The 22,715-nt window shown below is 32.5% G+C and overlaps 1 protein-coding gene across 4 annotated transcripts in view; it reads left to right on the top strand.

Annotated features, from left to right (window-relative positions):
* The window catches only part of LOC144968862 (coatomer subunit beta-like), a 42,749-nt gene extending 20,832 nt beyond the window's left edge, over window positions 1–21,917 (top strand). For 3 of the 4 annotated variants that reach the window (XM_078907653.1, XM_078907651.1, XM_078907650.1), the window contains exons 8-23: window positions 410–637; window positions 1,835–1,978; window positions 2,330–2,475; window positions 3,672–3,768; window positions 5,050–5,104; window positions 6,162–6,264; window positions 6,772–6,892; window positions 7,444–7,515; window positions 7,719–7,874; window positions 8,178–8,267; window positions 8,927–9,013; window positions 10,210–10,354; window positions 11,037–11,156; window positions 12,740–12,975; window positions 17,783–17,938; window positions 21,181–21,917. In XM_078907653.1, the coding sequence (XP_078763779.1) occupies window positions 410–637; window positions 1,835–1,978; window positions 2,330–2,475; window positions 3,672–3,768; window positions 5,050–5,104; window positions 6,162–6,264; window positions 6,772–6,892; window positions 7,444–7,515; window positions 7,719–7,874; window positions 8,178–8,267; window positions 8,927–9,013; window positions 10,210–10,354; window positions 11,037–11,156; window positions 12,740–12,975; window positions 17,783–17,938; window positions 21,181–21,249 (2,025 nt within the window). In that variant the 3' untranslated portion in view covers window positions 21,250–21,917. Of the gene's footprint in view, window positions 1–409; window positions 638–1,834; window positions 1,979–2,329; window positions 2,476–3,671; window positions 3,769–5,049; window positions 5,105–6,161; window positions 6,265–6,771; window positions 6,893–7,443; window positions 7,516–7,718; window positions 7,875–8,177; window positions 8,268–8,926; window positions 9,014–10,209; window positions 10,355–11,036; window positions 11,157–12,739; window positions 15,877–16,221; window positions 17,939–21,180 lie in introns of all 4 variants that reach the window. The other variant, XR_013644676.1, reaches the window with a different exon arrangement.
* The last annotated feature ends 798 nt before the right edge of the window (window positions 21,918–22,715 follow it).

The raw sequence follows: 22,715 nt of genomic DNA, 5'->3' as shown, positions 1-22,715 counted from the left end.
TTGTTCAGACAAGTAGAGGTTCTGAAATTTATTTAATATTTTTTTGTGTGTGTTTTTTAAAAAACTTTTTTAAAATTTCGAATGAAAAAAAAAATTATTTAATAAAAAAAAAGTTTTCATTTTCAGACAAGTTTATTACAAAATCTTCATTTTCTGTTTGTAAAATTCAATTTTGTAGTGTCAATCATCCATATGAATTAAAAAATTGTCAAAGTTATTATTCATTCCATTAAAAAAATATGATTAATTTTAGATGAAGTTTGCTGTATAATATTCATCAAAATAAATCTCTGAATCTTTCCTCTCTTTATCATCTCTTTTGGTGGTAGGTGAAAAACGAATTTGTATAATCTAATATAATGTCAGCTATATTCATCTTGCATGCTTTTGTTATTGCACCTTATTTCAGGCTGCCTCCAGCTGTTATATTGAGTTGATCGTGAAGGAAAGTGATAACAATGTGAAATTGATTGTCCTAGATCGTCTCATTGCCCTCAAGGAGGTGCCTGCTCATGAGAAGGTCCTTCAAGAACTTGTAATGGACATCCTCAGAGTTCTTGGTGCACCTGATCTTGAAGTACGTAAAAAGACTTTGAATTTGGCAATGGATTTGGTCACTTCACGTAATATTGAAGAGGTAAGAGGATTGCTTTGGATTTTTTTAAAAGGTCGAGTCCTTGAAAAGATCTTAGATATTTGCAGTGCATATAGTTGAGTTCTCTTAGTCAAATTGAACCCCCATGTGGTGTCCAAGGTGAAAAAAGGCAATTATGATGATTCCAATTCATAATACATTTGAATACCAGACTTATTTTATTTCATCAGAGATGTAGTCTGACTTTGCAGTGTCAACATCATACCTGGAGGTGTAAGGGTTTTATTCGAAATATTTCAAAGTCCTTTATTTTGGATAGTAACAATCTCTTAGGTTGTAAACAAAAAAATTACTTTTACTCGACATAGGCAGTAAATGTTTTTTTGTTTTTTGTTGTTGTTGTTTATTTCGAAAAAAAAAGATTATTATTAACACAAAGATGAAAATCAATTATAATACGAATGGACTTTTTAGCAATCTGAAAGTAAGGTCTGAAAGTAAGGTAACATTTTTTGAGTGGTTGTATATTTATTTGTTTAACAAGTCTGTGATGACTACTCGAGTCTGAATTATTCTATGACTTGAAATTTTTAGTTTTTGTCAATCCCTGCAGTCTGAGACTTGTTATCAAACTTGGTTTACCACATTTTGATCATTCAGACCAATCTCCCTCTTTGAGTTCATTTGTATATTTGACATGTAATGGGAGGAAAAATAAAGACATTCTTTGGTTCAGGGTAGCAGCAATTTTTTTGTTTGTTTGTTTGTTTTTTTCATATATTTGTCTATCATTGATTGATTGTCTTGTGAATTGTGTTTATACTAGACCTCCAAAAGCAAGATATTAGAAAAGGAAAAATAATGGACAACAAAAAAATCATCAGCTTAGTTTTTTAATTAAACATAAGGTAATTAATGAAGAGCTTAAGTCCTTCGACATCTAAGAACAAAGTAATATTGAATAGCAATAAGATGCAATATTGTGCACACCCACAACTGTGCTTTTGAAAACAGTCTCCCACATTTTAATTTTGGATCTGTGTATCTGCCCATTTGTTTGATAATTCTGTCTGTCTAGTAAGGTCATGATTCTTTACATTGCCTGCCCATGAATTCTCTACTTTTTTTTGTTTGTTTATTTTTTTTAAAAATTCATGCCAATTGTCTTTCAGTGACTTTTTTGTTCATTTTTGTTTACAGCTATAACCCACAACTTTCAATTTCTCATTTTGTTTTTAGATGGTTCTAGTACTAAAGAAAGAGGTTGTTAAGACAAACAATGTGGAGCACGAGGATACTGGCAAGTACAGACAGCTGTTGGTTAGAACCCTTCATCAGTGCAGTGTCAAGTTTCCTGATGTGGCTTCCACTATTATACCTGTAGTAAGTTTTGGCATTAATCGAGTCTCTTTTTAGTAGTTGAGACTCCTTGTAATTTAATATATGGTGATAAGAGAGATTGTGGTCTTATGGAGCATCTGAATTCTTTAAATCACTGAAAAGATCGTCTAAAAGAAATGCAAACTAATCTGTATAATATTCTTTTACGAAGGAGATTGTCATATCAATGGTTTTGAGTTACGATAAGTTTTTATTACAAAATGCTTTTTGTAGCAGTCTTGAGTAAGTATCCTCTCAAAAATTTAAGTTATAAAATTGCATTTGATTTTCTGTCTTTTCTAATTTTTCAACTGAATACTTTAATGCCAATTACTTCTTATCTTAATTTTGCAGCTGATGGAGTTTCTTGGCGACACAAATGAGTTGGCTGCTGCTGATGTCCTGGTGTTTGTCAGGGAAGCTGTCCAACGCTTTGACCAACTACGACCTCTTGTCATCAGCAAATTATTGGATGTATTTGGCACAATTAAGGCAATGAAGTAAGTGAAAAATGATCACTGTTTTAATCAGTTTTGAAATGTTATCATTTTGATACATATATTAGATCTGTGATAAAATGAATAAGTTGATGCCTTATAAGTCACTGGGAGCTGGATGAACATTTAATTTACCATTTTATTCAATTTATCAGCTGAATTATATTTAACAAAGGCATAGAACCAAGAACACAATATTGATTTAAATTATAACTTATCACTAGTTAATTGACATTTGTATTGTGGCAGTATGCTCATGTTTGGAAAAGTTTCTGGTATTCTTTGTTTTGCAATATTTGAATTGCATTTCGATATTTGTGACAGATCTAATAGATGTAAATGGATGAAATCACTAGCCCAAAGCAGAAAACAAAAGCTATGGTTATTTATTTAGGATCAGAAAAGATTATAAAATCATCTCAATGGATAGCCTTGTGAGAAAACCAATAAAGAAAAAAAAAAATCACGTATAAAGTATCATTCTCCAGAACAAATATGCATTGGCATTTATTTTTTCTACATTTGGAAATGGAATTCAGGTAATTCACTCCAATGTCAGCTTAGACAATCAGACAAAACTCATATTAGAGAGAATTTCCATATGTGTCCAACCGTCTCCAAAAATATTATAGAACTCAATTCATGGCTGCGCCAGACTATTTTTATTCAGATATTTTGAAACAGCACATTTGTTGTGTTGCAATTTTAAAAAGTTTTGTTTGCATTGAAATCTCATACCAACTTGACTTTCGGGGTTAAGTTGGTCTCAGGGACCCAGTAGTTCAGTTGATTGAGAACTTGCTTCACACACAATGGAACTGAGATTGATCCCAAATGAAATCGAGATTTTTTTATGACCCCCCTGTACACAGTGATTTGGTAGCTGGGTCTGTTAGATTTGGTGGAAAGTACTTTATGATAGACTAGCGTCATATCAAGGGGTTGCAAGCAATTCCTATTGTCAGTGTTACACCATAGAAACTGGGATAAACTCCGGCACGGGCCTAATAGCTCTGAAGGACCACTTTTTAAAGTAAGTCTTAAGTGAGACTTTGAATCATCAAGCTTCTAAAACGCCTCTCATATTTACACAATATCATGTTTACCTTCAACACTTCAGGTCTGCATTTATGGATTGGATTTGTATTCGTGTTTTAAAATGCTGAGAAAATGATATAATGCTATTTTCTTTTTTTCAGGATCCACCGTGCTGCCCTGTGGATCCTGGGAGAATACTGTACAACATCTGACGATATTCAGAGTGTTATGACTTTGATTAGACAATCCTTAGGAGACGTAAGTGGTCTTCTTTCTTTCTTTTTTTTTTTCACTTAAGTTTTAATTTCACCATTTTTTCTTGATAGTATGTTTTGTATTCCAAACAAATGTTAACATTTTCTAACTTGCACGTTTGTATTCCAAACAAATGTTTACCTTTTCTGGCTAGCAAAAAAATAATGAAAAATTGTATCTTCACAAATATTGTTTAGATATAGTCACTTGTAATTTTTTCAGGCATATTTGTTTGTGATTGATCCTCCTGTGGCAAAAAGTGTAGATATTAGTGTGATGTCAACCTTAATCATTTTATTTTTGGACAATGCCATGAATATGTCAACCCTGGGGCAAAAAAATAATTAGTTACAAACATACCTTTGCTCGATCATTCTTTAAATTTTATGTATTTTTAAAAATCATATGCTTAGTATATGACACTTAGTATATCACTCCTTGATATTTGTTAACTTAATTGTTAACTAAAAGCACACTGTTGCATCAGTGACAAAAAACATTTCCCACAGAACAACACATATTTATTTCTTTAATATTTAGATTCCTTTTAAAGTTATTGCAAGGTGTTAAAATACCACTGTTAAGCTGAGAATTCAGTTTATAAAAGTTTCAGTGAATTGATCATGAAACCAAGTCATGTCTGAGTTTTTCAGGATTTTTTCTGAGTTGCGTCAGATATGCTACATGAGCATCATTAAGAAGAAAATTTTGCCACCTGGGAATAAAACGTTGGTGTCAAACAGAGGATCAAATCCTCATTGATCAATCGTCATTAAATGAATTCTATGTCATCAAAATTGTATTTGTGATATAAGTATGATTGCCCTGATTGTTGCATCAGTTACATATGGAATTGCCAATTATATAACCGCATTATAATCGTAAAGGGATAATATGTCTTTATTGTTAAAATAACCACATGTTTACTCCACTTTATAGCTTAAAAATACTAGATAAAATCATTATGAATATGTTGAACGTTGCTGTTATTGTTATTGTTTTAGGAATCATTTCACATTTTCAAGTTTTAAAATACTGTGTTCTAAAAAGAGTGGTCCTAAAATATTTTCTAGTTTATAAAATTGTCCATTTCAATTTATTATCATTTTAAATAGATGTAAATGTTCCTTTGCCAAAATATAATTTTTTTTAGGATTTTATTAGAAAAAAAATCTGTCACACTTATAATCTTTCTTCGTTTTTTTGAAAATTCACTTGGTATTTATTTTTGTTAAAAAATATTATGTCCATCATTAAAATAAGTTTTTATGTTTTCTTTCTTAGATTCCCATTGTTGATGATGAGATGAAAAAAGCTACAGGAGAGGTTAAAGATGATGGTAAGTTATGAGGAATTTTTTCGTTACTTTAAAATATTGAAATTAGAAAACAATAGCAAAGCAAATTTGGCAAATAATTTTTTTTTTTTTTGTTTTTTAAATCTTGGGAGTACAGTTTTTTTGGGGTTTTTTTTAATGAGAGTAAATGAAATATGGTTTTATCAAATGTAAGCAGATCTCTGTTCCATTTTCATTTATGAATGAGATTTTCAAGGACTTCAATAAAGGCAACTAATTGAATATAGAATTTGTTTGACTCACAATTTTGATCAGATACTACTTAATTGTCTTTAATTGCGTGAGGAGAATGAATACAACAGAGTAGAAAAAATATGTGGCAAAGCCATAAAATGATAACTCAAAGAGCAATTGAAAGTAGTCAAGATATGGAAGGCTATTTACAAATACCAACTGCTTCATACATGGAGATATTGTATTATTTGTTATTAGGTTTTTGTTAATTTAAATCAGATGTCTATATTGTTTTCTTTTTTTTTTTTTCTGTCACTTCACATCCGTCACGTTTTTTAAATCTTAAATGCAATGAGAACTTCAAAATTTAGATTAATTTTAAGCTATTAGATGTCGCTGTATCTTTCCAATTTAATACACTCCAGAGGGTTTGAATGTGGAACACACACAGGTAGAAGATTTGTTGTTTACTGATTCTGTTTGTCAAGCTTTTTTTTTTGCTTTTTTTTTTTTTCATTTGCATCCAGTGGAAAAGATTGGTCTTCATTATTGTCTATGTTTCCTTTATTTCAACCAAATCGCCCATAAGAATAATTCCATCACAAGAACTGTTGAGTTCTATTTCATTTATGAGTTATAGAGTTTATAAAGTTCTCTGAGTTACGTCCTTTATATAATCACTTTGTCCTGTCATATATCAATGCTTTGTTGTTGTTTTTTTTTTTTTTTTTTGTTTTTAAGTTAAATCAATCAATAACATTCCAAGGCAAAAATGAAAAATTATATTCTTGATATATGACATGTACATTTGGACAATTCGAATCGGAAACTACAATAATTTTAAAATCTATTTTCCTCTTAACAGAAATGCAACAAGGTGGGGGTGTGCAGAAGCTGGTGACTGCTGATGGGACTTATGCTACGCAGAGTGCTTTTAGTACAAAGCCTTCATCCAAAAAGGAGGAAGCGTGAGAACTGTTTTCGTTTCTATTTTAATCTACAAATTCAATTGAATCTCTTTAAAGTTATTTTCGTATATTGGAAAACTAGTATTTGAATGCCCATAAAATGCCACTTTTACTTTCGTTTTGATGAATTAAATAATTGTGTAATAATTTAGAGCTGCTCAAGAGTAGAGTACTTGACTTGCGCAGAAACAGACTTGGTACGATCCTACATCATGTCAGAAATATTTTCTGCTTTTCAAGTTTGGTTAGAAATAATTAGTAGCCAGGACTGATGGCTGTTCAGGCCAAAATGACACCAAAATCAACTAGCGTTTTATGAAGATATTAATTTTATGTATCTTACTACAGGCATAAAGTTCAAAAGTTACTCCAGGTCTCTGATGGTTTGAAAACATTTTTAAAAATTCACCTTTTAAACTTTTAACTACAACATGATGCTCTGATGTTTTACTTATATGATAAAAAGATCGTTTTTTATTCTTTCCTTTTTTCTCTTTCTTTCTTTAGCCCACCACTTCGCAAAGACATGTTGGATGGTGACTTTTTCATCGGAGCAGCTCTGGCCACCACTCTTACCAAACTGGCCCTCAAGTATGTTACAATTACACAAGACAAGAAGAGGCAAAATGTAAGCAGCTGTTTTAATTTGTTGTTTTTTAAAGAGGTAGTTTTATCTTTTTATGTTTTTTTTTTTTAATAAAAAAAAGTTGATATGGAGTTTTGAGAGAGGGAGGTTATTTAGAATTCCACTAGCATTGACATGCTCCACATTTATATATATATATATATATATATATATATATATATATATATATATATATATATATAATATATATATATATATATATATATATATATATAGATAGATAGATATAATTTTTTTTTAAGGCTTGTAAAAGCTGTATGTTTATAGTTAGTGAAAAATGTAGATGTAGTTATGTTGATGCATTTTCTTTGATTATCAATCATTTATTCTTTCATTTTCATTTTTTTCTATATTGGAGTCATTTATAAATTTCAAAATGTCTGTCATCGTTATCATCATCAGCGTCATTCCAATATGAATTAGTTGAGTCTGAGTCTAGTTTGGTCACAAGAATACTTTTTACTTTTGTTTTGTTATGTATGTCACCAATATTGTTTATAAATTTTAATTTTCATCCTTTTCCTTGCTTATAGACATTTATTGCTGAAGCGATGTTGATAATGGCCACTATCATTCACCTTGGCAAATCTGGTCTCTCGACCAAGGTAGGTGTTTTACAAGTTATTGACTAATCACTGGTTTACTTGATAAAATTTATCAATAACCCAGGTCTATAATTTGCTTCTAACTTTATACCTTTTTCTTAAAGAAAATTGTATGTTTTAAGTAATGTTTAGTTTTATTTCATCACAAGCAAGTGAGTGAATAGAATCAGCTATTTGAAATTTACTCTAAATTGTCCTCACAGCCTATAACAGATGATGATGTCGACCGTATTGCTGTGTGTTTGAAAGTGCTAGCAGAACGCTCTGACATGATGGATGAAATCTTTAATAATGCTTGCCGGGGATCTTTGTCTCTTATGCTAGCAGCCAAAATAGAGGAAGAGAAACAGTTACAAGAGGTAAGAAATAATAGTACTTCTAAGCAGTCAGTTGTATGGAGCCAGAGTTCATGCTGATTAATGTTAAGGTGAAGGAAGGAAAACAATCAGACTGATTTATGTTAAGTTGAAGGAAGAAAACAATGGGAAAGTAGGATTCAGTATTTTAGTCTTTTGTTTCCTCTTATAAATCTCTTATTAACTTTACAGAGCATTTAATATTTTCTTAAGCAATTTAGTACATTGGATTTAATTTGGATTAGATTAAAAAAATAAACTGTAAAAGAAATAAAGTATATATATATATCATTTTTTATTACCCAGGCTGCAGATCGCAAGGTTGTCAAAGTACATGCTGACGATCCCATTTCTTTTGCCCAGTTAATCAACAGGAGTGAGCAAGCTGGTGGAGAGGTAGGGTTATTTGTTTTTATTTACGTAACAAATACATGCTTACCATAACTCTTATTGATGGCATTAAATCGTTTTGATTATTTAGATTTTTGAGTAATCCAAGACCATTAACATTTAGTTATTTCAAATGTAACAAATGGCTCATTCATAGAAGTATTTGCTTCCATGTCAAAGGGAAATACACATTTGTTGGACACTGACAAAGTGCCTTTTTTCATTTTAGACAGAAATTTCAAACTTTAAATTTAATTAATTTAATTTTATTTAATTAAGATGAGCCCAAACTTATTAAAAAGTCTTTAACCTAAGGTTTCGAAAAAGATGCTTTGTCACTGTAGCTTGCCTATGCTTGTTATCTTATGCATGCAAGCTGTGAGAGAGATGAATTTGCTGTCTTTCCATGATCTATTTTAGAATGTTCTGAGAACTTCTCATTTGCTTCCCTTATCGTACATGTCGTCTTAATAGTCAAGGATATCTCATTTTACATTAAATTTCTGTTTGTAAGATATCTTGTTGATGAAAACAGGGTAGTGTTCTCTTAATATGAGATCACCACATAAGTTGATGAGTCATGAAAGTAATTATATAAATAAATTAAAATTTTTGCATACTGTTTCTTTAACATTTAAAATGTTTTTAATTGTCATTTATTTCAGAACATGTTTGAGCTGACATTATCACAGGCTTTGGGTGTAAACGCAAAGAAAGATGCTGACCCACTTGGATCATCTAAATTGAACAAAGTATGTCAAATTTCTATATCTTGAACTGTTTCTCTACATTCCTCCTCTTCTTCCTCCGACTTCTCCTCATCGTTGTCTTCTTCGTTTTCCTGCTCCTCTTCTTCTTCCTTCTTCATCTTCTTCGTCTTTTTCTTCTTCTTCTTCTTCTTCTTCTTCTTCTTCTTCTTCTTCTTCTTCTTCTTCTTCTTCTTCTTCTTCTTCTTCTTCTTCTTCTTCTTCTTCTTCTTCTTCTTTTTCTTCTTTCTTCTTCTTCTTCTTCTTCTTCTTCTTCTTTCTCTATTCTTTCTTCCTTCTTCTTCTTCTTCTTCTTCTTCTTCTTCTTCTTCTTCTTCTCTCTTCTTCTTCTTCTTCCCTTTTCTTCTTCTTCTTCTTCTTCTTCTTCTTCTTCTTCTTCTTCTTCTTCTTCTTCTTCTTCTTCTTTCTTCTTCTTCTTCTTCTTCTTCTTCTTCTTCTTCTTCTTCTTCTTTCTTTTCTTCTTCTTCTTCTTCTTCTTCTTCTTCTTCTTCTTCTTTCTTCTTCTTCTTCTTCTCTTCTTTCTTCTTCTTTCTTCTTCTTCTTCTTCTTCTTCTTCTTCTTCTTCTTCTTCTTCTTCTTTCTTCTTCTTCTCTTCTTCTTCTTCTTCTTCTTCTTCTTCTTCTTCTTCTTCTTCTTCTTCTTCTTCTTCTTCTTCTTCTTCTTCTTCTTCTTCTTCTTCTTCTTCTTCTTCTTCTTCTTCTTCTTCTTCTTCTTCTTCTTCTTCTTCTTCTTCTTCTTCTTCTTCTTCTTCTTCTTTTCTCTTCTTCTTCTTCTTCTTCTTCTTCTTCTTCTTCTTCTTCTTCTTCTTCTTCTTCTTCTTCTTCTCTTCTTCTTCTTCTTCTTCTTCTTCTTCTTCTTCTTCTTCTTCTTCTTCTTCTTCTTCTTCTTCTTCTTCTTCTTCTTCTTCTTCTTCTTCTTCTTCTTCTTCTTCTTCTTCTTCTTCTTCTTCTTCTTCTTCTTCTTCTTCTTCTTCACTCATTTATTGGTTTATTCCCCTTTTTATTTAATCTAGATACTATTTATTGCTTTTTAGAAGTGCTGCAGCATTAACAAATATTTATAAGTATCTGCTGCTATAAAACTCAACATTGAATTTGTTTTTCAAGAATCAACCTCAACTGTCTGCATGAAATATCAACCGATTGAAATTATTGACTTTTCCTTCTACTTACTTCGGCAAGGTATCCCAGCTAACAGGATTCTCTGACCCTGTTTACTCAGAGGCTTATGTGAATGTCAACCAGTATGACATTGTGTTGGATGTTCTCATCGTAAACCAGACCGCAGACACCTTGCAGAACCTCACTCTTGAGCTTGCTACATTAGGTGAGTGCTATCATCACCAACAGTAGTTGTACACAAAAGTGACGAAAAAAAGTTTAAAATAAAAAAGAATAAAAAGCGGCACTAAAGCAATATAGATTCATTTTTTCTTGAATAAGTTCCTTTAGTTTTACTTGTCATAGGCACTTGTGACATAAAGAGTTGCTACTGCTATTCCTCGATCTTGTTATATCATTATTAATGTCCATGACTTAGGTGAAAATTATATTATTTCGCTTTATGGATAAAACAAATTTTATTTTTTCACTTTTAAAATATAATGCAAAATTTGTGTCTTTAAGTAAAAAAGAGGTTTATTTGCGTAATTCCAATCTGAAAGTTACTCTTTTATTCTGTTCAAAAATCAATATACTTCAAATGGTGATTACCTTTTTTTTTCATATTCTGAAGTCACAAATAAAAAGGGGATTAGTGTAAATTAAGGACCAAAAATATTATCAGAACATTGTGAATTTCTCCAAATTGGTAATGGTTAAAGTTACAGTGTTAGTAATTAGCTTGACTTGCAATGATTTGTTTTCAAATGCTTGATATTTGATTGCTAATAACATTTCTTCCCTTTATCACGTAAATTACATTAATCATAGTTATAGCATTATGATTTTTTTGCTTTTCAATTGTATCAATAATTTAACTGACTTTGTTGTAATCTGTGTATTTACAGGGGATCTCAAACTTGTCGAGAAACCACAGCCTTTAACTCTAGCACCACATGATTTCTGTAACATCAAAGCCAATGTTAAGGTGACCTCAACGGAAAATGGCATCATCTTTGGAAATATTGGTGAATATAGAATATGGAGCCCTCCTCCTCCCTCCCTTCCTCCCTCCCTCTCTCTCTCTCTCTCTCTCTCTCTCTCTCTCTCTCTCTCTCTCTCTCTCTCTCTCTCTCTCTCTCTCTCTCTCTCTCTCTCTCTCTCTCTCTCTCTCCCCCCACCCCCCTCCCTTTTTTCTTTTGACTAAAATATGCTTTAAACCGATGAAACAAATGAAATGAAGTATTATTTTCCTCCTTCTCTCAACTTAATTAGTGACCGATATATGGCCAGTGTGTGTACCAGCGTAACAAATTTGACTTCAAACTTCAAATGTATGTTTTTTCATGGCAATGGATTGTAGTTTGATATGGCCTGAACTTGTACTGTTTATCCACCATTTAAGGATCTTCCTGAAAATACCGAACAAAATCGATTTGTGCTAAAATATCAAATTAACTCGTACCTACAATATTGTATTTTAATGTGACATGGATGAAAATTAGTAATTTACCTTTTCACCTCTCTGCCTGAAGTAAATACCATTTTTGAAAAAAGATAGAGGCGATAAAAATATATGCATTTAGTACTGTTTCTGGGTTGGGATCCTGACCTCCCATAGGGGCAGGGAGGTCACTTACTGTGTCTTCTCTAGCCCCCTTTAATTGTTTTCCATATTGCTTTTTGTCTTTTCTTTTGATGAGATTACTTGGTTTTGTTCTTTCCCTTGTTGGAGTCCTTGGCTGAGAGGGAAACAGTCAAATGTATAGTTTAAGTTTTGAGAGATGATATTTTTTTACCTTGTAAATCATCTCTCCATTGCTATATTTGTTGTTTTCAATGAATAATGTAAGCATTTTAGTGGGATCCTGTGCTTGTGGCTGGATGAGACTTTTAGGTGATCTCAAACAATGCACTGGAACCTTAATCTGTTCGAACTATTCCCCTTTGTCTTACTTTTTCTTGTGTACTTTAAAGTGTATATCTAGAATTTTTTGACTCTATCCCATTTTCTTCCATTTACTGGTACTGAAACAATTTAAATGTGTAGCAAACCCTGTAAAACCCTGTTAAAAAAAAACAAAAATTTAGTACTCTTTAATTATTGAAATTGTATTGAAATATTAACATAGGATATAAATACCAAAATATAATATTCTAGAACTCCTATTTTTAAAATTTTGAACAAATTCTCAATATGGCTGTGCGACCTTGGGAACAAGTTCAAAATTTCAAAACACGAGAGTCCAAGAATACTTTAATCATCCCCTTCAAATGACCTCACCCATGCTCTTTCTCATCAATATTTATCCTATTTTACACCAACAAATGAAAATTTAAACAACCTAATATTTTACCTTAAGAACTGTCATTGTGGTAAAGATATCATTATTCATCAAAATATTTTTTTGTAGTAAATTGGATGCATGTGGGGGATGAATATTTCCAAACTTGTAGGTTAAAATTTTTAAAAAATTGATAAAAGAGATGCCTCTTAATTTTTTTCTCAATTATGCTTTAGTTAAATCAGTTCCCCAAAACTAAAGGGCGTAATGAGTAAATCTAGTATAAGTTGGAAATCAACTGCAAATATCACTTATCTGTCTCACAGTTTATGATGTGACTGGTGCAGCCAGTGATCGTAACTGTGTCGTCCTGAATGACATTCACATCGACATCATGGACTACATTGTACCTGCAACTTGCACAGACACAGAGTTCAGGCAGATGTGGGCTGAGTTTGAATGGGAAAATAAGGTGACGGTGAACACTAACATTGGAGACCTCAGGGAGTATTTGGAGCACGTTATGAAATGTACCAACATGAAATGTCTCACTCCAGAAAAGGTTTGTTGCACTTTTAAAGAAAAAATGAAAGAAATAAAAAAAAAAACATTGGAGTACAGTAGACCTCTGATATCAAGAAACCAGTGAGGAATGACAAAATTTCACTGAGCAATAATTTTTTTTGTTAATCATGTACTTTTGCTTTTATAATTCACAATGTGTTTTCTCCACATGTTGATAGAATTTGAAGAGATAGAACATTCAAGACCCAATTACACATTATGCCAAGGTCGGGAAGCTTCTTAATGTGCATTTTTAACTGATCCTCCAATGCTCAATTAAGTATGAATTTACTACTAAGCTGATGTCAACATCCTTGCCCAACTACAAAAAAAATAAATTCTCTCTTCAGCTCAAGATGATTATTTATTGATAATTTTTTAAACATATTTTCTTATATTAATAATGTACAAACTTGCAAGCAGTATTGTAATTAAAAGAGGAAGAAATTTAACGAGTGCTATCATTCTTTTTCTTCTTCATCTTTGTTACATAGAAATCTCAAGTTTGAGGACTGAACTACATTTGATTTTAAAATATATTAGGGGAAAATATAGAAATCGATGAAGAATTATTGAACTTATCATGAATTGAATTTTGGTGCGTAAAGATGTCACTGAATACACAATGATACCAAATGATTGAAAAGGTCAAGGCTGTCAAATTTTGCTGCATCTGTTGGTAGACGATTCCATAGTCTGATAGAGGATGGGTAGAAGGAATTGAGATGGTTGTTATGTGTATTCTCTAGTAGGTCTCTGGGCAATTGGTAGGTCTTAGGAGGGTGCATAGTTTGGCTCGTTTTCATCAGATCTGAGGTTGACAATGCCCAGGCTTTTAACCAGTGATGAGATGCTTGTTTGTAGTAAGAAGTCGTAAATTCTCCTGGCTACCCTCCTCTGTGTCATCTTGCATTAAAAAATTGGTTGCACGAAGATTTGTAGCAGAGGGCATGGATGTTATTTGGACAGCCTCTCAGATTTCGGTGAATAAATGCACTTGTTCTATTAGCCCTTGAGGTTATCTGTGCGATATGTTTGGTCCATTTCATTTTGTTGGTAATTTCCACTTAATTCTTTTTAATGTTTTATTATTTAGTAGATAATTAAAATGCAAAGGGTTTCTTCCTTAAAAGTCTGGGGCAGGATTCCACCATGAAATTTTGGCACATTAATTTTGGGAACAATGAAGACATGGTATTTAAATCTAAAATCTTAACTTTTGACAGGAAAAGAGACTAGTTGAGATGAATTTTTTAGGGAACTAGCAAGTTCTGATAACAGAGGATCTACTGTATTAATGTGAAAGTTTTTTCTTTTTTTTTTTCTTTTAATTATTATTATTGCAATATTTTTAGAATAGTTTGATTACTCTAGAAAAGCTCTTAGAGACAAGTTACATGATAGTAAAATCAGACCTGCCAACTTTCTTACCATATCTTTTATTTTGAAAAAGCAAAACAACAAAACAACTTTTATCTACAGGTTTATTTCCAATGGCTGCATTGAAATTGTCATCGGAAATGACAATACAATTGTGTTGTCTTGGTTGAAGGCAAACCCCCCCAATTTGCTATTTTATAACTGAAGTGAGCTTAAAATATTTTTTTCTCCTTTCACTCTCATTATCAACTTGGAATTATGGAATTGAGTTGGCAACTGATGACTGTGGGATGTAGTATTGACAATTAATTGTTGATTGTGGTGTTTCCTACATTACATAGGGGCTGTTAGTAATGTTTTTCCATTTTGGAAAACAATGTTTCATTTATTCATAGAATAGAGACAATTATACTTTTGAATAGGATGATTAAAAGTCAAGTGCGAAAGGATTTATTCATTAAAATTAAAAATATGTTAATAATTTTCGTTTTTTTAATATGTTTTTTGTGCACAAGATCCATTACTCATTCAATCGAGATAATTGTATTGTATGTGTCTGTTAATGTATTGTAGACAGATGACTATGAATTCAACCCGCACTTGTTAGCTAAATCACAGGCAGGTGAAATGGGAGAGGTTTTTAGATCATTAGTAGATTTTCCCATGTAGTTTTATCTGCTGTAAAGTGACAAAACGTTTTTTATACATATTGGAAGGAGAACTTTTACTTGAATGATTGATTAAGATGACCCCTAACTTGTCAAAAAGTGTCATGCTCGAGACTTCTTTGAAGAGACTTTCTGACAAGTTGGGGGTACAATACAAATTAAAAGATTTCTGGCCAACATTAAAAAGTGCTTTGTCAGTGTACACTTATCACTCTAAACCCACAATGGAGACATCTTTTGCCCATGTTGGTTGTTATTTTTTATATATGTATTTATTTGATTACAAATGTTTTCATCAGTTTATTAAATTTTTTATTGTTTTAATATTTATTCAATAAATGGCCACGTTTTTTCTTCATCTGTAGTCATATTATTTTTCTATCACAGGATATTCATTTAGATTGCCATTGTTTTTTCAATTTAAGATAATGATTCCCATTTTTTTCTTTTTTTTTTTTTTTACTTTGTTATTTCCTCGGTAAAGGTTTTATTATTTTAACTTATGATATTTTGTTTTATTGACTTTCGGTAACAATGTCTATTTATGTTATTACAGGCTGTTTCCCCCCTCCCTCCTATTTTATTCTTTAAACATAGCACATAGCATAACTTAGCACCGATTTCTAAAATGAAAAAGGAATATAACTCGGTTTTAGATTTGATGTATTAATGTGTGTATATGTTTAAATTTATAAGATAAAGTTATGAAAGGCATTCTGAACTATTCGTTTTTTGACTATTTTAAGTCACTAACTCTAACTTGCTTGTGTTAATGCCTCAATACCAGAATCTCAAATAATATTAAGCCTTCCTTGTCTTGATGTTATTTGAAGAACACTTTTCACAAACCAGTCGGCGGGTGGTTGGATGGGAGCATCACCCTTGAATCATATACCTATGATGTTCGCATGGGTGTACGATCCGATAGTGATGTCGTTTCTTCTTCTCTTTACTAGCCTATCCTGCTTCTTTGGTTTGTGGTTGTATTTTTGACAGGGGATATTTTTTTTTCTGTAAATCTTCTGCCTGTTTGTTCTTGGTTATTTATAATTTAGCTTATGATATCTTAAGGTTATGATTTTGATTTACATTTGTACTATTTTTGTTAGATTGCTTGTTTTTTTGTTTCAGCGGTCTCATATAACCTCAATTGTGTTGGAAGAGACCTAAAGCAACAAACAAACAAAACAAACCAGTCGTTTGATCAGTTTTGTCCACTTTCCCTTACTTACTTTCTTATTTACTATCCAGCGTTGTCCTCATTGACGTTGGCTGCCTGCACTCTGCAATGACAAAAGTCTGCCCATTCCTTTCGTCTGTTGACGGTATCATAACTCTTCCATTCATCTCTGTCCATTCTAGGATGTTTTTTATATACATAGGCCGAAGTCTTTCCCTTCTTCGTTTGTCCTCCATTTTCCCCTGTACCACATCTTTCATTAGGATGCATGGGTTTCTGCATATATGACCGAAAAGACTGAGTTTTTTCCAGTATGCTGTTATTTGTTATTCTTTCCCTCCAGTTTATCCTCATCATCCTTCTGTAAAACATTTCAGCAGAGTTTATACATTTCATGTCTCTGTTCTTGAGGGTCCATCCTTCTGCGCCGTAGGTCATCACTGTTCACACCAATACTTTTACTCATTTTATTTTCAAATTTTGCCGTATGGATTTGTCTTTCCAGATATTATTAAGAGAGGTCATTCTTTTTCGTCATTGCAATTCTACTTTCCCACAATGTTTATTATTTATTTATAATATATTTTAGTTGATTTTTTTTTCATGGTTATGAGTTAATATTTAAAATTGAGAGGATACTCGCAGATGACATAGGCCCAGAGGATGAGGAATGAAGATTTAAAGTAGTAAAAATAATAGATCCATTTAGTTTAAGAAAAATGTTCTAAGGATTGATAGCGTTAATCAGGCTACATTTGATACATTAAAAAAAATATTTGAAAATATGGACATTTATTTTGCATTTTCATCCATTCAAGGCTTCATTTTTTTTGCCCCATCAGGCTGTATAGAACTAAATTGTGTCCTTTGTATACTAGTACCATCACAAACTTATTGCCTATATTCTCATTCACTCTTAGTCGAATAAATCTGTAAAAATGCTTTACCCAAAGAAAAAGTTATATGCAATAGCCTATTAGGGAAGATGGCTGTTGGCAGTATCAACAGCACACTACTATTTTCATAATGCCTAAATCATGATATATACAGTGGTTCACCAAGGATTACAAATATTTTTTTTATTTGGAGAGATTTCATTTTGCCTCAAAGATTGATCTCTGAAAAGGAATTGAAGAACCTGTTTCTCATAATGTAAGATTATTCTCACTGCAATAACATTTTGAGAAAACAAAACAAAAAATTTTTTCTCCAAAAGCTAATCCATTCAGAACAGGAGAAGTCAAATTAATTTCCTTCAATTTAAATTTTTACAGACTTGAACGAGGTGTTAAGTTGGCATCGCATGGAAACCCTCTTTATGTATCACATTACCTTGAATTCAACAAAATATTGGATTTAACAAGAGTTGAATCTCAATGCTATCGACTTCCTTATATCTGAGTTTCAGTTAACCTTTTTTGTATGCTGATTTTCATCAAAAAATATTTGTCAGAATCAACAGCCTAATTATTTTTATTAAATTCGCTTTTTGCATTCAACCCTTGATTAAACTGTAACTTCCCATTTCTTCATTGTCTTTGGAGGGTTCACTTGTGTATTTTTCTTTGTATATTCAGGCTTTGTCAGGTGACTGTGGCTTTATGGCTGCTAATATGTATGCCAAATCCATCTTTGGAGAGGATGTATTGGCTAACTTGAGCATTGAGAAACCTCACCACCTTGGCAAGGAAGCATCTGTGTTGGGTCATGTCAGGATTAGAGCTAAGAGTCAGGTAAGCAAACAATATAGGCATTATGTTTATACCAAGGACTGCTATACTGAGTCCTTGGTTTATACTAATAAGTAAGTAGTAAGACTCGCAGTTTGAATGATGCTTGCTGAGAATTGTGTGATTCAGTCACAGATTTTAAAAAACCTTGTTAAGTATAGCTGCTCTCTCCATCCGTGTTGTTAATTGTTTCCATTGGTCACAGTCCTGGGCCAGAGTCGGAGGACACTGCAGTTTTTCTTACTTCTTCAGGGATTAATTTGGCCTCATCTGAATCTATAAATTTCTTATATGTAGAGAGATCCCGGTTCAGGGTAGTTACTATAGCTGTTGGTGGTCTCCCTACATATTTGTTGCCATGAAGGAAATATTCTGTCATTGCAGTTTGGACTGGGATATTATCTTCTGGACGTAAGATGTGACTAAATAGCCTCCATCGCTGTTCCTTTCTTATTGTACTCGGGCGTAGGATCCTGGTTCTTTCATAGAGATCAGTATTTGTAATTGCCTCTGGCCAATATATTCCGATTACGCGACACAATTTGCAGTGGAATGAATCGAGACTGTCTAAGATCTTTTTTTTGTGAGGCCCCATGTTGAACAATTATATGTCAATATCGGAATAATCAGCTCCTCGTAAATTTGTATTCGTTTTTTCTCCCGGATTATGTTATTTCTATTCCATAAATTTTGGAGTTGGTTGAATGCATTGGTGGCCAGCTGCTTTCGTTTTTTGATGTCTTCATGTTCGTTGATCAAATTGCCTAGTTTACGTACACTTTTCCATTTTATTTAAATTTCTGTTGATTTTTGTATATTCTGTTTTGGATTGATTCACTTTTAGATTCCATGCTTCTAGAGTAGTTGATATTATTGACGTGTATATTTTGCTCTGCTTCAAAGATTAGGTCTGCATCATCTGCGTTTATCAATTCACGAGTGATCTTCTTTGTGGGTAGTAATTTTGGTGGACTCAAGCTGTCTATTTGAGGGGATCCAATTGAGCTTGATATTGTTGTTGATTCTCTGCTGGATTCAAATCGTAATGTAGTATTAAATAATAGGTATCTGATGAGCTTCATGTGATCGTTGTCCAAAAATGAGTCAAGGATATTATATTATTCAAATAATGCACATTTATTGTGTGCAGCATGTCTGAAAGGGGATCTGGGTGCATAACCATTTAAATAAATAATAAAAAAACATCGAGCATCTCCAAAAGCAAACATTTTGAATTAAATCTAAAGGTTCTTTTTTAAAACAATTAAGGATGCTGCTGGCCTTAATTTAAGGGTTTTTTTTTTTTTTCAGATCATCGGTACATCTTTCTCTAGCGTTTCAGTTTTCAAATCAACCAGATTGCATAAAAAGATTGAACAAAAAACTAATAACTCTCATGAGTCTAGTGGCCACAAAGCGTCTCTATTGTTTGTAAAAGCCTGGGTCAAATCACTGTCTCTCGTCTCTTGTTTGAAAACCATCAAACTTGTTTGATTCAGATAATAGTGGGAGAAATTATTTGATCAGGTTAGAGTAAACTTAACCCTGTCTGTAAAGTCTCAAAAGTGACAGTAATGATTCCCTGCTCGCCTTTGAGTATGACTCTTTGTCTATACAGAACTGTGCAAAACCCAACTACCTAACCATTGATGAATTAATAAGAGGCCAAATTAAACAAATTCTGCCATGAGTGCAGATTGAAATAAGCCTGTTTGCATGAGTCAATTGCTCTCTTAATGATGATAATAGTAATAACAGCATATTTGTATAGCACTCATTGCCAAGACCTCAGATCTCTCCCCATCGTACAGTGCCAAAACCCTTGATAGTAGTGGTTACATAATCAAAATTCATTAGTTGCCAATGAAATATGATTGAGATACCTGAACAACTGATAGGAGTCTTGGGTTTGAGACTGTTTGTCAAGCTGGGGATGCAGCAGGAGGGTTTTTTTTTCTTAATTTATTGATACATGAAGTCAGTGTTTTGTTTTGCCTCCTTAAGGGGGGGGTGGGGGGGGGGGGGGGGGGAAAGCGACACTAAAGGGTCATTTTTTTTATTTGATGAAATATCCTAAACTTTTATGCACAGTCATAATGTATATGTTTGGGAAGGATGATTGCATATATATATAATTTTTTTCGAAAAAAGTTGCCCGTTGCCATGGAAACGACGCCATATTGGAAAAAAAACAACACATCTTAAAAAGTCAAAGGCTTTTTTGTTTATCAACTGATTGCCATAATATTTTGGCCAGAGGTAGAAAAAAGGGCTTCACCAACCTAACAATCCAAGAGCTTTTTGAAAAAGCAAGAAACAGGGAGGAATGGAGAGAGATAATTCATGCAGTATCCGAAGCCTGGACCAGGCATGGAATCTAGAAGAAGAAGAAAAAAGGAAAATAAAGAGGCTCTAGAAGCCCGATTTTTAATTTTTTAATTAGAAACTTTAAAAATTAAGTTCAAAGTTATTACTCGATTATTCCCCTTGAAAAAAGTTACATAATTTGAAATTACTCATAAAATTATTTTTTTTTAAAAATCGGGCTCCTAGAGGACCTGTGTATTTGTATGACACTCATTTGTAGAAATGTCTGAAGAAGATTGGTTGAAAACTGAGGGACGAAAATTGCAGTTTTGAGAAAAACGCATTTAAAAGTCAAAGTAAACGAGTTTAGGGAAAAACTCTCCTCTCGCTCTCTGATTAGATTGTGACCACATGACATAATTAAGAATAAAGTGATTGGTTGTTGAAGATAGAGGAGAGTTTTTACTTTTAATTGATATGTTTTTGCCTTTACTTAGTTATAAAGACTATTTGATATTCTTTCATGAAATCAGTCCGCTGGAACTAAAAATGGGCAGGATTTAACCATACCATGGGTCACAAAATACGTTTTTTTGAGTCGAAAAAAATGAAGATGAAGTTCTCATGCAATTTTTTATGCAGACAAATGGTCACATGACAACATTCCACCAAAATCTAATTTTTTGTAAACTGGGTCAAAATTCATCATTTTTAATGTCGCTCCCCCCTTAAAGGGCGTATAATAATGACATGAAATTCCTATACTATAGCTTAGTGATGATGAGTCATTCGTCTTTTGTTCCTCATGCCAATACTTATATTCAAGTACAATAAAGATCTATTATTAATACTTTTTACAAAACCAGTTCCATTTTTTAAAAAGACAACTTATAATTTTGTACTTTTTAATCCCTTATGTTTATTTTTATTATTTTCAGGGCATGGCACTCAGCATGGGGGATAAAATCAACTTATCCCAGAAGAAAGCGGCTAAACTTATGGGTTGATGGAGGATTTTGTGAAGATAAAACCTGATTAGAAAATATTTTATGTGTCGCTGTTTAGGATTCTTTAACTTGTTTCATAATGCAATATTAAAACATTTGATTTGATTTGGTTGATGAGAGATATTTTGAGAATTCAAAGGGAGGGTTTAAGTCTTTTGTCAACAATACTTGACATTTAATAGTTTTTGTTAAAGAACTGTATTCAGAAAATCCAGATACATCACATCATGCCATTGATATTTCCAGTTGTCAAATAAACATTAGTAATTCTAATGTGTCATTTCAACAGTGGCAAAGAGAAGATGTAGTTTTTAGAGTTCCTTATATGGCAATAGATATTGGCGAATATATTTTAAGCATATTTATAGAATGCGATTCAGTCAAAGGCTCACAAATAATGTAACACACTCAAAGGCTCACAAATAATGTAACACACTCACACACACGTAACTGAAACTTAAAATCTGTCACATAGAAGGCAATGAGGAATTGATATCTCTGGCTACCTGAAAGCAACACTTTCTAAAAGCATTCTATTATTGACTCAGTTTAACATTGGATGTGTATCATGTATCGTTCCCAATTATTATTCAAATAATTATGTAGGTATTTATATTCTTTGAATGGATTGAAGCAGTGAAATTAAAGCACTACTTTATACTGGAAAATACTGGGTTCATTGTTTTTTTGCTGCGTGTGTGTGTGTGTTTGTTTTTCAATAGAAACTTGTTCTTGGGTTATCGATTCTAATATAGCTGTAAGAAGCGAAATGCTAACCTAATTGTATCCAATGTCCATTGAGGGACAGCGAAGAAAATGACTGACGTGCCACTTATTAAAAATCTGACTATAATACACTCAACAGGGAAGAAAAACTATCAACTAAGAGACTTGGTCCACACCAACATAGAGATTATATATTACGAGTAAAAGATGGGAAACAAAATAGATTGTTTGAAAGTGAATAGTAGAGACTTTTTCCCTGGCTCACTTAGTACGAAAAAAAAGTGTTTGCTATGTGGTCTTGTGGTATGACACTCGCTCTCGGATTGGAAGGTCCTGGATTCAAGCCTTGCTTGGCACATAGTTGAGTTCTTGAAAAAGGCTTTTTACTCACATTCTCTCACTATGTAAAACGAGTACCTGGCCATTAACAGCTTTGTCTCTGTCGGAAAAAAATATAATATCGCCTAACAGGCGTCATGTCTCGTCCTACATGTTAAATGTTGCTGTTGGTCAGGGATCTCCTGTAAAGCGTTTTGAGTATATTTAGTGGATACTACGCTATATAAAAGCTCAACTTTTTTTGGTTTTAATTGTTTGTTTGGTGATGGTGTCTTCATGGATTAAGAGTGGTTTTACATTTTTGAACAACTTCCACGAAAGACCCTTCCGAATCGAAGCTCTCTCACTCTCAATTTCACAGCAGCTGCTATCTCATCGCCGCTATGATGTATTCTAACAAC

Source organism: Berghia stephanieae, chromosome 3 (genome assembly GCF_034508935.2).
Source record: "Berghia stephanieae isolate SIO BIC M18660-M18661 chromosome 3, UCSD_Bste_1.3, whole genome shotgun sequence".
Lineage (NCBI taxonomy): Eukaryota > Metazoa > Mollusca > Gastropoda > Nudibranchia > Aeolidiidae > Berghia > Berghia stephanieae.
The sequence above is the reverse complement of the archived record's forward strand: the minus strand, read 5'-3'. Positions and strand labels throughout refer to the sequence as shown.